A 14,968-nucleotide genomic window follows, 5' to 3' on the forward strand; every position below is an offset into this window, starting at 1 on the left:
CTGTGCCTCTCCTCTGCCTCTCCCTACCCATTGGCTGGCTGACCCTCCCTCCCACCCTCCACACACACACACACACACACACACACACACACACACACACACACACACACACACACACACACACACACACACACACACACACACACACACACACACACTCTCCATGAGGGCAAATGGTGGGGAGGCGCCTTCCCACTCAGCGGCGGCGTGTATCACTTACAAAGAACGTCTTGTCAAAAAGGGATCAGGGAGGATTTGTGTCGAGATGCCCCCCTGGCCGCCATTAGCATACTGGAACCGCCGCCGCCGCCTCCCACAGCCTTCCCCATCCCTTCCCCATCACCCAGCCTCCTTCTCCCCCTCCCTTTCATTTCCTCTCTCCTGTTTTCCTTGCCTACTGAACATTATCTGTGTGTTCCTTGTTTCTCAGTTTCGTTGGGAGCATGGGAGAACACACACACACACACACACACACACACACACACACACACACACACACACACACACACACACACACACACACACACACACACACACACACACACACACACACACACACACACACAGAGACAGAGACAGAGAGAGAGAGAGAGAGAGAGAGAGAGAGAGAGAGAGAGAGAGAGAGAGAGAGAGAGAGAGAGAGAGAGAGAGAGAAGAGCAATGGGTAGCTGTGGTGATTTGCATTGTAATCTTGCCAAGGTTCAGTTGCACAATTATTGGCGTGGGGCAAAAACATGGGTGCGTATCCTGTCTTCTGTGTGTGTGTGTGTGTGTGTGTGTGTGTGTGTGGGTAGGTGTACGCGCGTGTGTGGGAGATTGGGTGTCATGTGTTGATAATATTTCTTTGTGAAAGTGCTGTGTGTGTGTGTGTGTGTGTGTGTGTGTTACGATGCATTTTCATACACGTGTCCACTTGCTCCTTACGTTCAGAAGTAAACACACACACACACACACACAGACAGGATCACATATGTTGTGTGTGTGTGCATACTATATCGGGTGTTGTGTTGTGTGTTGGGAGAGAAAGGGGGGAGGCGGATATCACAAGCAAACACTCTTTCCTCTCCCCATTTTCCTTTTTCCGTCCTTCCTATCCTTTCCTTTTCCCTTCTCTGCTTTCCTTTCTCTTTCCTTTTCTCTTAATTTTGCTGTATTTTCATCTTTCCTTCCTTCCTCTCTTTATCACTCTCTTCATTCCCTCCCTTCCTCCCATCCTCTTCTCTCCACTGTCTCCCATCCTGTCTCCTCCCTTGCCTCCTACATCCACCCACTATCCTCCCCATTACTGTGTATCCTCCCCATCCTGCGTACTCCCCCTCCCCTTCCCTCCCTCCCACTACCATAAGGACAGTGGAACAATGGCGGGACGTGGGAGGGATGGGGAGGGGATTGGAGGGAGTAGGGGGAGGGATGAGGACAGATGGGTGTGGGTCCGCCTATAGGCTTAGAGTATCCCATTCAGGAGGCCTATGCAGGAGTCCCAGTGATGAGTGTGTTAACTGATTTACTTTTTTCCTTCCATCTTTCCTTCCTCTTCTTTTTTTTTTAATTAGTTATATTTTCTCCTTTTTTTTTGTTTCATTTATATTTTTTTTTCGAGGATGAAATGGGAAGGGTAGTTTTCTCTTTTTCTTTCGTTTTCTTTTTCTTTTCCTTTTTCTTTTTTTTTTTTTTTTTTTTTTTTTTTTTTTTGCTTGATTACGATCGTTATTTTTTATTATGCTGTTGATTTCGCTTCGCCGTCTTTCTATTTTGTTACTCCGCGTCAGTTATGCTTTGCTAGTCTACGTATTTACACTTTTACATTCCTATCTTCGTTTCTTCTTGTCAGGATTTCTTAGTATTCCATAACTCTTTTTTTTTTCCTTCTTTCTCATTTGTTTTGTGTTGGTCACTTCTTTTTCTATCAAGACTACTTTCTAATTTTTTTCTTTAGTATTTTACGAGATTTTTTTCCCCCATCTCTTTTCCTTCCTCATTCCTCTGCGTCTCATTTTTGTCATTCCACAAACATAAGTGTAAGTACATCCTCTTCACCCAGATTCCTTCCCTTTCACTTCAGTCTGCATCCATCACATTCCTATCTCACTTTCCCTCACCTTTCATTCCTTTCCTTTCCTGCCTTTGTCTCCATCTCACTTACGTATCTCTTCCCTTCCTTCCTCCCTCCTTCCTTTGCTTGTTTGCTTTCCTCCTTGCCTATCCTTTTATCTACTCTCCCTCTCTCTCCCTTTGTCTTTCTTTCTTCACTTCCTTTCCTCTTTGCTTCTCTTTCCTAACTCTTAACTTCTGTCTATCCCTCATTTTCATCCCTCCCACATTTCTGTTTCCTCATTTCCTCTCTTCTTTCCTCCATTCCCTCCCTCCTTCCTTCCTCACCGCTTTGCTACTTTTCTATCCCTCTTCTCACTCACCCTCCATCTCTTCCTCTCTCCCTCCCTCTTATCCCTCCTCTCCTCCCTTCCTCCCTCCCACTGACCACAACAAACAGACCACAGGAAATCAAGTGTTGCTGAGGGCTGGTTTTGTCTCTCTCCTTGTTTCCCTCTTAAACAAGGCTCGTGTAATCCCCCCTGTTTAGCACTATCATCCTTCATCCCTCCCCTCCCACCCTCGCTCAAGCCTTCCTGTCAATTCTTATTTGTTTGTTTGCTTTTGTTTGTGCTTGTGGATTGGTCGGAAGGCCTCTGATGGATTATAGGAAGCGATGGTCGGGAAGGGAAGTGAAGGGAAGGGAGGGGAGGGGAAGGGACGGTTCATTCTACATACTGAGGGTGCATTGGTGTCCAGATTACATCGATCATGTTCATTGCTGCCTTGGGATGCGACTGATCTGAGGGGAAGGGAAGGGGGGAAGTGATGCTAATATGGGGGAAAGGGAGGGTTGGGGAAGTGCTTCTAGAAATTGCGTTGGTGTGAGGAGGAAGGAAGATAGGTTTCCGCAAGGTGGGAGGTCCTCTTGCACTGGTGGGTGAGGGACGGGAGCAGCCGGGGTTGTGACGGATGAGGAGCTGACGGATTGGACTGGTGATGGTTGGTGACGTGGTGGGAGGAAAGGCGGACCTCTCTGTTTGCCGGCACGCACTTGAAAACGAAGGGAGGAAGAGAAGGTATAAGTGAAGGAAATACTCTCTCTCTCTCTCTCTCTCTCTCTCTCTCTCTCTCTCTCTCTCTCTCTCTCTCTCTCTCTCTCTCTCTCTCTCTCTCTCTCTCTCTCTCTCTCTCTCAGATGTCTATCTATTCATCTATCTATCTGTCACCGTCAGCGTAGGGCAGGGCGGGGCGGAACGGGGCGGGGAGCCAGCCCACACTTCACACCGCATCTTTGTCCAAAGTGTGAGGCCACAAAAATGCCGTGGCCGCTAACCATCTTAATCATGGGAGACTAATTTAAATCCGTGACAAGAGCGCCCTGGGGAGAGGTAGTTAGGCCTCTCTAATTAAAACTCAAATAGGCCTTACATGTACCGTTCAGAGGAGAAGGCATGAACGAGACGCCCTTTTGTCCTTGGTGGCCTATTGGAACGATTATCCATTGGAGAAGGAGAACCCTTGGCTTGTCAGTCATTCAGTCACTCGCGGGAGGCATCAGTCACTGCCTCCCGCCGCCCTACACGCTGCTCCTCGGTATGGCAGGCTCGCACTCCACCCCCTCCCTCTGCATCCCAAAGGAGGAGTACATGCGATGAACAGCCAAGCGTTGATGTGCAAGTGGGATGAGTGGAGGAAGAAGGGAAAAGAGGGGTAATCTCAGAGGCCGAGTCACAGGCAGGGTAGGCCTATACGGGAGGTCTGTGAAGAGGGTCCTTTATAGGCTTCCATTCGAGTCTTCGTCAAAGGCTTTTGTTTATGTTCATCCCGGCTGTGTGACCAACCCTCGAGCCAGTGTGCGTGTGTGTGAGTGTGTGTGTGTGCATATGTTTAAGTGTGTGTGTGTGTGTGTGTGTGTGTGTGTGTGTGTGTGTGTGTGTGTGTGTGTGTGTGTGTGTGTGTGTATGACCCGCCCTAGTGACCCTCGCGGTGACCGTCTCCTGCCACCCACGCGCGACACCACATAGACTCTTAGGATGCAGTAAACATATTTCTTGTGTTTCCAGGACTCCCTCCCCTCCCCCCTCCCCATTTGCGTGTTACTGTAGCTCATGTATTAATGCCCCACCCCCTTGAGCTGCCTTCCGGATCTCCTTGCCCTCCCCTCTCCTTGTTGTATGGTGGGGGAATTTAAGTAGTGTAACCCTCCTGCCCTCCCCCGCGACGCGATGGCCGGCCACGTCAGCCCCGCGTCGCCAGGGCAGCCCGGCTTGAATTCCTGTGCATTGATACATATTTTTTGTTTCTTCCTACAGGGCGGTGCGGAGGCTAAGGTAAATCCCCTTACACCTGTTTCTCGGCTAAGGGCGTCTCCTAAGGGTCATTCAGGGACATGTTCCTTTGAGTGGAGTTTCCCTAAAAAGGTTGATGGCCCGAAGGATGACGAACTGGGAGCACCTGAGCTGTTGTGTTATGTTGTCCTGTAATACTTATTGAGCAAAGCTGGCTGGGGGTGAACATTGTGTATGTATGCGTGTGTGTGTGTGTGTGTGCAGGAGTAATGCTCTATGACCCAGTATCGATGTGCCGCCAAAATTAGTGCCCGCAGGTAAGTGGTTGGGGATCAGTCATTACCCGGAACATTCACGGGTCGGCGGCGCGGCACACGGCATTCAACACTGCCACACCAGACACCCACACCTGTGTATGACTACTGTAGAGCTGAGTGACGGACCCTGGGGGGCATGGTCTGAGTAAAGTAGAGTGCGTCTGATAAGCTCTCTCTCTCTCTCTCTCTCTCTCTCTCTCTCTCTCTCTCTCTCTCTCTCTCTCTCTCTCTCTCTCTCTCTCTCTCTCTCTCTCCCCCCACAACCCGGCCCAAGCCTCTCCCCTCCCAGCGGGGTTGCCGGGGGCCTCCACAGGGGGCAGGAGTTAACACGAAAGTTTTATGGACTTTAACAACAGTAAGTGACGTAATTTTTTTCTGGTGGAAGGAATTCCCCCCGTTTGTCATTGTCTCTCCCTCCCCCTCCATGTTTGGTGTATGAAATGGTGCTTCTCTTCCCTTCTCGCCCCATACCTCCCCTTTCCTCCTCTCTTCCTCCCTCCCTCCCTCGGCCACCTCTCTCTCTCTCTCTCTCTCTCTCTCTCTCTCTCTCTCTCTCTCTCTCTCTCTCTCTCTCTCTCTCTCTCTCTCTCTCTCTCTCTCTCTCACAGCCTCCCGACATTTATCTCGCGTCAGAAAGAACGTGATGCAAAAACGTGCTTTCTTTCGTCAGTTCTGAGTTGAGGTCGAGTTTGACTATCACACTGCCGATAAAAAAAAAAAAATCTGATTCCTGGTAAAAGATGCACTGGAATCTCCTCCTCCTCCTCCTCCTCCTCCTCCTCCTCCTCCTCCTCCTCCTCCTCCTCCTCCTCCTCCTCCTCCTCCTCCTCCTCCTTGTATCCCACCTCTCTGCCTCCTGTCCCCTTCCTCTCTTCCCTCCTTCTTCAAGCCCTTCTCTCCTTGACTGGGAAATGTCCTAGAGGCGCTCCAGCACGCCCCTCGTCCCCTCCACCGCCCAAGAGGCCCCGGGGGTGGACGTGAGGAGGGAGGACAGTCGTTTCCAGCAGGGCAGCACGAGGCGAGTTGTTTGTTGTGGTATTCATGGGGGTCCTGCCTCCTCCTGCCTCCTTCTGCCTCTCCCTGTCTCCTCTTGCCTCCTGTCTCTCCTCCTTTACTCTCTCTCTGCCCTCTCCCCTCCTTGTGCCATTTCCCTTCCTCATTCAGCTTCTTTCTCCTTTTCTTTCTTCCCATCTTCTTTGTAATCTTCAATTTACCTACTCTTCTTCCTCACATGTTCTCTTCATTGCCTTGTTTTTTTTTTTTTTTTGCTTCTCAGCTCCTCTTCCTTCTGGTGTTATCGTATCCTTCCTCCTCTCCTTTCTTTCCTCATGATATATCTGTGTTCTCTTGATATTCATTCTGATCATTTGTTTCTTATCACAATTCTCAACTTTATATTCCCTCTGCTCTTTTCTTCAATCCCTATTTGCTAATCTGCATTTACTTTGAAACTTTCATATTTTTTCATTCTTTTCCGTCTTTGCTGCACCTTATCCTTCCTCCTCTTCTCCATAACGTTGACCTTTCTACGCTTCTTATACTCTCAGAAAATCTTTCCCAGTGCACCTTTCTTTCTTCCTCCTGTTCCTTGCATATCTTCCTCTCTCGCCAGTGCCATCTTCACTTCATCTTTTTTTTTTTACTTTCTCTCTCTCTCTCTCTCTCTCTCTCTCTCTCTCTCTCTCTCTCTCTCTCTCTCTCTCTCTCTCTCTCTCTCTCTCTCTCTCTCTCTCTCTCTAACCTTCAATATTTGTGCGTCCACACATTTATTTTGGATTTTATTGTTCCCTTCATGTTGTGTCCTACGTGTTGCATTGTTAATTTTACCGTTTTTTTTCCCATTCATTATTTCCCTTTACGTGACCACTTGTTCAGAGACACCTGTAAGTTGCAGCCACACTTTTGTGCATATGTTACTGCCAGGTTTCCATATGTGTGTGTGTGTGTGTGCGATATATTCGTGCGCAAGAATAGAAAAGAAACATTACGTGCGATATTCTTTTCTTTCCCCCTCCCCACTCAGTTGTCTCTGTATCTGTCCATCTTATCGATCTATCTTGACTCATTTACGTGTGTCACTTGGGTGGTGTCCTTACCCTGTCCCACCACCACCACCACCACCACCACTTGCTTGGGTATTCCCGGGGCAAAGGTGTTATCGTCTACCCAGCGGAATGCGATCACCTGGTCCAGCACCTTCCCGTGCCATCATTATTGGACTCACGTGGCCTCCTGGTGCGTTAGTTACCAATCGATCGCGTACGATATTCATTGATTGCTTACGAAGCGGTGCATGGGAAGAGAGGGACGTGTCGTGGGGAGCAAAGTCCAGGAGAAAAAGAAATACTTGAGTCAACCTGGAAAATAAAGTAAATGAAAGAAAGCGAGGAGAGACGTGCGGGAAAGCGAAGGCGGGCTACCTGGCCTCTCATTAGCGCCCTCAGGTGTTGCATGAGGCACGATATCTACGAGAGGCTATGCATGAGTCGCCCTCTCCCTGCGGCACGTAAGGTCGCGTTCTTCAGGTTTTTAGCGCCTCCTTGTCGCACTCTTGGAGGGTCGGTGGGCGTCATCAAGTCCTCACTTACTCCAGCACGCTTCACCCCTCCCTCATGCTCCCTGCCCCGCCCACACGTACAACCATCTCTTACATTCCCGTCTAGTCTGCCTCGCAACTCGCCCTGAACGGTTCCCCCAGCCTTCGCCGTGGCCTTATGACAGGGCGGGGCGGGTGAGTGGTCATTTATCATCACCTCGTTGGCCCCGCGTGTCGCCTGCCCTGTAATAGCTGAGATGCGACGAGGACTCGGCCGCTTGATTAGAGTGCCGAGCGCCACCTGTCCCGCCGAGGTGGCCGTCTGTCACTCACTCGGCGCGGGGAGGTGCCACGCGGCTCTCGTGCTTCCAGTGTCTTGCAGATGTGCCTGAAGGACGGCTTAATTACGCGTGTGTGTGTGTGTGTGTGTGAGAGAGAGAAAGAGAGGGAAAGGCACATGTAATTACCTTCTGTATTATCAGGAACAGATAATTTTTTTGCGTCCCTTCCAACTTTATTTCAAGTCACATACAACTCGTAACACGAACACACACACACACACACACACACACACACACACACATACACACACACACACACACTGCGCATAAATTGTCACCACATAAATCTACATTTACATTCACATCCCACCGACAGAAGCCCTCACGTGACACCTGCACACTATAAACACACACACACACACACACACACACACACACACACACACACACACACACACACACACACACACACACACACACACACACCTGAACCAGACCAGACACTTCTGTATACAACACACAAACATATTTTTAACGTAAGCCAACACGTGAGCGCAAATTGCCCGTGTAAATTAACACCACGTTAACTTTCCATTCGTGCATTATTCATAGTGCACCGTGTGGCTAGTGATAGATTAGTAGTAGTTTTCATATTAATACAAATGCCATTCTTCACTAGAAAGTCTCGTTATCATTAGTTATTTTATTTTATTTTTTTATTTTTTTCACCTTCTTCCTAAATGTTCGGTTTGATTTATTAGTTTATATAAGGAGTATTGCCACGCCCCCTCCTCCTCCTCCTCCTCCCTCTTTGTCCACCACTGCCCGTCCTCCCCTCACGCCCCTCGTCAGACACACACCACGCGCGTCTCCTGGGTAATCATGTCACGCTGCTGGTCAGGCCTTAGGGAAGAACGACCTGGGTACACACACACACACACACACACACACACACACACACACACACACACACACACACACACACACACACACACACAGTCATACATAACTCCTCACCAGCACTTGCTTCTAGTGTATAATTTTTATTCATTATTCAATTTTACGAGACGCTTCCACGTCTTGTGGTTCACGACGCGAAGTGTGGCGGATGGCGACCCTTTGCTTCCTTCCTCTTCTTCTCTTCCTTCTTCCGTCCTTCTCTCCTTCTCTACCTCCATTCGCCTAAATCCTTCTTTCTTACTTTCCTGTCCTTTTCTCTCTTCCTCCTTCCCTCCTTTTTGCTGTGCCTCTTCCTTGCCTTTATTTCTTTCTTCGTCCCTTCATTCGTCCTCCCTTTCCTTCTTCCATCTTTCTGTTCTTACCATCCTCGCCCCATCTTCCTTCCTTTTATGTTGTGTTCTCCCTCCTGTTCTTTTACTTTTCCTTCCTGTCTTCCTTGCTCTTTCCTTCCTTCCTCTCTTCCTTCCCTCCTCCCTCCCTCTCTTCCTTCATTTATGCACTCCTCCCCTCCTCCACCACTAACAGCTTGGGTGAGGCGGGAAACACACCTGTCACATTTCATTGTCAGGAAGTTTGTGTCTCCGCGTGCTGAGGTGATGGGCGTGAAGGGCTGGGCGGGGGCGGGGCGGCCTGATCGTGTGTCGTGGTCGTGGGCGTGGGTGGGTTTGCCAGGTAAAAGAGAAAAAGGGCGCTGTAGATTTTTGTGACGGTCTAAGTTATCTGGGGAACGTGGGTGGAGGTGGGGTTTGCGCGGCCGGGCGTGGGTGTGATGGTTGCGTGGGCGTGCGAGGGCGGAGGCTCAGGTACCTTGTGACGATGTGGCATGGATGAGTCACACCTGCACCGCGATGGGAAAGGTGAGAATATGCCTCTCGTGCAGCAGTGACCCCAGGAACCCCTCCCCCTTCCCCACCACAACATACTCCAATCCGTCGGTCCCCTCCGCCTCCCTCTCCTTCCACATCCACCACCACCACCACCTTCGCCACCACTACCGCCACCATCACCAGTACCATTCAGATGGACCTCCCCTGGCGTCCAAACACGCCTGATATATTAAACAAACAATATGAAAGTTTGTCTCGAGGATTAAATAACGCCCTAAATGTGGCAACGTGGTATGGATGCATGACTAATTGGCGAGGTGGGGCCAGGTGACGCGCGCCGCTGATTGGCTCGCCCCCACCTGGCCGGCACACCTCCCCGCCCGCCACCCAACACACCAGCGCGCGCAAATTAGGAAATGCGCAACTTATGCTCGTCTCTTTTTTTCACTCCACGAGAAGACTCTGGCCTGTGCACATTCCTCTCCGTCGGGCGCCGCGAGGCGACGAGGAAGGCGGCGCTGTTGTTTTAGTCTCCCCGCAGCACCGGCCACGCAGAACAGAAAATGTTGATTTGAAGGAACATTGCCGGTAGAGGCGGCGGCGGACGAGACTCGACGCCTGAAACAAACTTTAGGGTTCACTCAGCATGGAACCCGGAGACGTTATGCAGGCCTTGGGATAGAAATTAATCCATCACTCAAATGAGGATGAGCTGGAGATGAGAGAGGCTGACGAAAACTCCACCGAGGGTGTGACTCTCATCTCCCTCCCTTCACTCCCATGCACGAAGACCTCAGTCACTGCTGCCAGCCTGGGCAGTGTGAGCGCCTGACCCATAGCCGATGCGAGATGGAGGTTGAGCATAGTAATCCCCGGCCATCCTCAAGGCCAAGATAAAAGGAGGGAGCGTCTTTATATTTAACCATCAGAGTACCTCGGTATCTCTTTACGTATCTATCATCCATCTTTCTATCCGGCCTATCTCACTTCACTCCACTCTCTCCCTCTATCTTCTCTCCTCCAACCCTCTCTCCCTTGGCCGCCCACCCGCCCACCCACCCTCCGCCCTGTACATTACTATGCAAATGAGGGAGCGTGGAGCAGCGGGTCGCCTGCTGGCCTCCTGCATTACGACGGACGGATGGGCTGTCAGCTCTTGTAATCTTTCCGAGCTTCATTGAAAATTTACGAGACTCTCAGAGAGCGCAAACCTCCTGAAGCGTCCCGACGTCGCCCTGGGGAGTTGCTCATTACCTGTGGGTTATGGACGCCCCGCTACAGAGGGAGTGGGAAGGGAAAGACACTAGTTCTGCTATCCTGCCCCCCTCCTCCCTCGCGTGCTTAGGGTTATTTGTTTATAGTAAGATCTAACGTTTATCTTCCTATTAATTATGAATGTTCTAAAGTGGATAAATAGATTCTTGTATGTGTGTGGAGGGGAAGGGGGAATGGATGGATGCTTGAGAGAGAGAGAGAGAGAGAGAGAGTGTATGTGTGTCTGTCTGTGTCTCTGCATGTGTGTTATTGTTCTTCGCAGTGTTTTCCTCCTCCCAAGCCTCCATGCATGTCTTCCCGTCTCACACTTTCCTCCTCACAACCTTCCATCCACTCAGCTTCCCGTCCCCACACCATCAATCCTCTCACCCCCATCTCACGAGCCTCTCTTCTTGCATACACTCCGATCGTTTATACTCACCTTCTCCCTCTCCCTCTCTCGCACTTCCCTTTCTATAACTTCCTCTCTCTCTCTCTCTCTCTCTCTCTCTCTCTCTCTCTCTCTCTCTCTCTCTCTCTCTCTCTCTCTCTCTCTCTCTCTCTCTCTCCCCTTGCCTTGATTAATCGTAGGATCAACTGATTGTCAAATTAATCGTACCGTCAGACTCAAGATTGCTTGCTGATTAAACCTGTCAGGATGGAATAGCCGTGTCCCGTCCCCTCAACCTGTGCTCCTTCTCCTCCTCCTCCTCCTCCTCCTCCTCCTCCTCCTCCTCCTCCTCCTCCTCCTCCTCCTCCTCCTCCTCCTCCTCCTCCTTCTCCTTCCTCGCAGCTCCCGGTGTGGTGTGGCCTTCACGTGCCCAGAGACGCAAGAAGATAGTGTTCTGTCAACTTATACTTTATGGGTTCTAATTTTGTTATCAGTTATCATTCACCTTCAGTTATTGGATGGTTTGTTTTGGTGGTTGCTCTTAAAGTTATAGTTGTTGTTGTTTTTGTTGCTGTTTTCCATGGTGTTTTTTTCTTTTTTTTTTTATTCTTATTCTTCAGCCAGTGAATGAGGAAACACAAATATGAATCTCTCTCTCTCTCTCTCTCTCTCTCTCTCTCTCTCTCTCTCTCTCTCTCTCTCTCTCTCTCTCTCTCTCTCTCTCTCTCTCTCTCTCTCTCTCTCTTTTATGAAGCTTTCAGATTTTCATCTTATTCTTATCTCTTCTTTTTTTTTTTTTTTTCCTGCATTTATTAATTTTTCTCTGAGTGTTGAGTCCATCTTCATTTTATCGCCATCACTCCTTTGCTTTCACGGCGACACAATATTGCTCTCTATGCCCTCTCCTGGTGCGGCCCGCGGCGCTGGGGACCTCATTAGCGAACTGGCCGGCCCGCGACGCTGTTGTCTCCGTGCTTCCGGCGGTTTATTACGGTTGAGGTAATTTGTGACAGGTGAGTGTGTTTACGAGCTCACACTTGACGGTTTAGATAATGACATCCCCTCGCACTTAGCTCTTTACCGCCGCAACTAGACACTCGCCCTTCGCCCTAACTACCGTCTACCTCCCCACACACGCACACACACACGCATACACACACAAAATGTCCGGCAATGCTGAATTTTTGATGTGATGAACTTTGCTTCTCATCTGGTGGATTGTCTCGTAATGCCTTCATGTGTGTGGAATACTGACGCTGTGAGAGAAAATGTGGAGGATCCAGCTGCTTGCAAGTGTGGGGAGGAGGCATCCACTGGGGCCTCCAGGTGCGAGATGAGCTTGTGAAGAAATAATGTGAAAAAAAAAGAAAAAATCCCGCTTGAGTCGTGTTGCTCATCGCCAGAATCTAGCACCGGTTTATATTAATCTCAGTAGTGGGTTGGCAGTGGATGCTGACTTAATTTTATGATTTCTTCGTCATCTGTAACAATATTGAGGGGGCGACGAAATCAAGACAACGAAGGCCAGTGAGGTCAGTATACCGGTGGTGGGGAAGGGGTAAAAGGAGTAGGGGTTACAGGACTGGGCTGGTGGGGCTTAGGGTGTGGGCAGGAGGCGAGCGGGGCGAGGGGGTATAGCGTCGCCACGGCCGTCAGTACCTCGGCGGGGGTTCTGGCCGTCCGCGCCCCCCGCAGTGTCGCCTCCACCTCAACACTACGTCCTCTAATCACCCACGTGCAATTCCCTGGGCATTGCTGTGACTTGCAAGTGTCGCCCCAGTGTTGTTTGTCCTTGCCTAGTGGCCGCTAAGCCCGACACGTCAAAAGCCCGTCGTCCAGAGGCCATGGGCGGCACAGGCGCAGGTGGGCCTCGGCCACCTTAATTGAGAAAGTGTTATCAAGATGGACACAGACTCTGTCTGGCCGCGGTAAGACACGGGCCCTTCATGCTCCCAAGTGTCGGCCGCCGCGTGTCTGAAAGGAAATGGACTTCCATGCTTTTGTCTGCTCGTTAGTTTTCGTTAGTAAAAACCAACAAACGGCGCGGCGACTTTGTCTTGGGTGTCGGTGCCGTGGCTTCCCGGGGCGCGGCGGCCAGCACAGGTCTGCCCTCCGCGGGACGCCCGCTAGGGCAGGGTTGTGCCTGACGTCTGCTGGCCAGTTACAGCAGTGATGCCCCACGCCGGCAGGAGGGACTGACACGTACAACACCTTCAGGTGGTACTGCCCCTCCAACGCGATGTTGCAACAGCCTGACAGACCGCGGCGAAAAAAGTCTGTACATGGGAGAGATAAGACCATCGTAACTATTTAGACCTCGTGTGTCCACATGCGACCTAAACCACACGAAGGGGCAAAGCGAGGCGCCTTTGTAAAACCCACTAGATCTTGTCTCTGGCTGCGCTCCCCAAAACCAATTATTCCCCTTAGCACCGGCGCCTCCCCCTCTCCTCCCTCTCCCTGTACTCCCTTCTGGCCCTAAAAGCTCCCTCCTGTCTCCTTCAAGCTTCCCTCCTGCTTCACCCTTCGCCAGTGAGGTAAAGCAAGCACAGGAAAGTTAATTAGGCGTGAGGGAAGTTCTCCGCCTTTGATGATTCAAAGCAAGAAAGACGAATCGTCATGTGGCGAAGGCAGAAAGGCTCGGCTGGAGGCGGGGGCTGGGGGGTGTGGTACGGGCTGTTTGCTTGGACCAAAAAGGGCGTTGGTGTGGGAGTTGTGGGAGAGTGTGACGGTGTGGAGAGTGTGGGGAGGGACGAGAGAGGGTGGTGGTGTCGAGGCTCAGCGGGGGACTCTCCCTCTTTGTTTCTGGTGTGACTCCCGCTGCTCTGGCCCGCCTCGCCCTATCGCAGAATTAATACTCGCCGGCTCGCCCAATGACCTGTGACTGACTGGTGGGCGTGGGCGCGGGCGTCGGCGTCGGCGTGGGCTTGGTGATGTGGGTGTCAGCATGGGCGTGGGTGGATGGATACGCTTTATGTAACATTGTCTCTCTCTAATTTTATTTCACGCTTCTTCCCTTCTTCCTCCGTGCCTCGCATTCTCTTACCGCATGCCTTCATCCCTTCCTTCCCCACCCATTCCTCACCTGTCTACCCCCCTCAGCCCATCCTGCCGCCCGCTTCCTTCGCGCCGCTTCCCACCACCACCTCGTGCTCGTGTAGCGCGGAATGTTGACACTCGTGGAGGCAAACACCTCATGAGGCAAAACTTTCCAAGGGATAAATGCGCCTCGCCTTTTTCTAACCTTTAAGCACCCTCGCCCGCCCTTCACTCGCCTTTTGCCGACCTCCTTTACTTATATTTCACTTTTTTTCTCTCTTCAACTTTCATCCCCTTTACCCTTTCTTTCATTTATTTACCTTTTAACTCTCCTTTCCCCTTCCATTCCTCCCCCACCTCCCTTTCCCCTCCCTGTTCTCCCCACCGCAGCGTGCCTCTCTCACCTCGGCGTGGCCCGCTGGCCCCGAGGCGCCCTGGGTAATTCTTAGGCAAATACGAGCTCTTTGCTGACCGGCTCGTCTATCACGGCCACGACACCTGCCTCCCTCCCTCCGCCACCCCCACCACCACCAGCACCACCACCTCCTATCCTCCCATCACCATCTGCCTCCCTCCGCCACCACCTGCCTGCACTCCCCTCAATTCAGTGGTCCTTAACCTCAGGGAGATTACAGTCAGAGTGGCGACTGTGGCTCCCTAATAGTACGCACCGTCATGAGGTATTTGCTTAGACGGACTTGCCTTTGGATTTTGTCGATATCACGTTTCACATGTGCTTGCTGAACTCCCTTACTGTGCCCTTACTGTGGTTTATCACACGGAACTTCGAAGTACTTATAGATAGTGACGTGACATAGTGAACAGTTAGTGTACGTACAGTTAGTTAGTAGGGTGTTATCAAAAACCCTGGGAAAAATTGAGGGCATATTGGTGTTTGCTGGTCCATGTAATTCTTTGTGAGGAGGAAAATTTGATGCATTGTGAAGTGCATGAAAAGTGAAAGAAGTCAGTACTTGTATTTTAGATGTATTAAGGCAACTTGAGGTGGACGAGGAAGTAGAGGTGAAGGAAGGCAATTTC

General features: G+C 50.8%; 1 protein-coding gene across 1 annotated transcript in view; it reads left to right on the plus strand.

Annotated features, from left to right (window-relative positions):
* LOC135107708 (optomotor-blind protein-like) overlaps positions 1 to 14,968 on the plus strand; it is a 169,569-nt gene that overhangs the window by 78,923 nt on the left and 75,678 nt on the right. Inside the window, 1 exon segment of the mRNA XM_064017894.1 lies at positions 4,347 to 4,364. Within this exon segment, the coding sequence (XP_063873964.1) occupies positions 4,347 to 4,364 (18 nt within the window).

This window comes from Scylla paramamosain, chromosome 15 (assembly GCF_035594125.1).
Source record: "Scylla paramamosain isolate STU-SP2022 chromosome 15, ASM3559412v1, whole genome shotgun sequence".
NCBI lineage: Eukaryota > Metazoa > Arthropoda > Malacostraca > Decapoda > Portunidae > Scylla > Scylla paramamosain.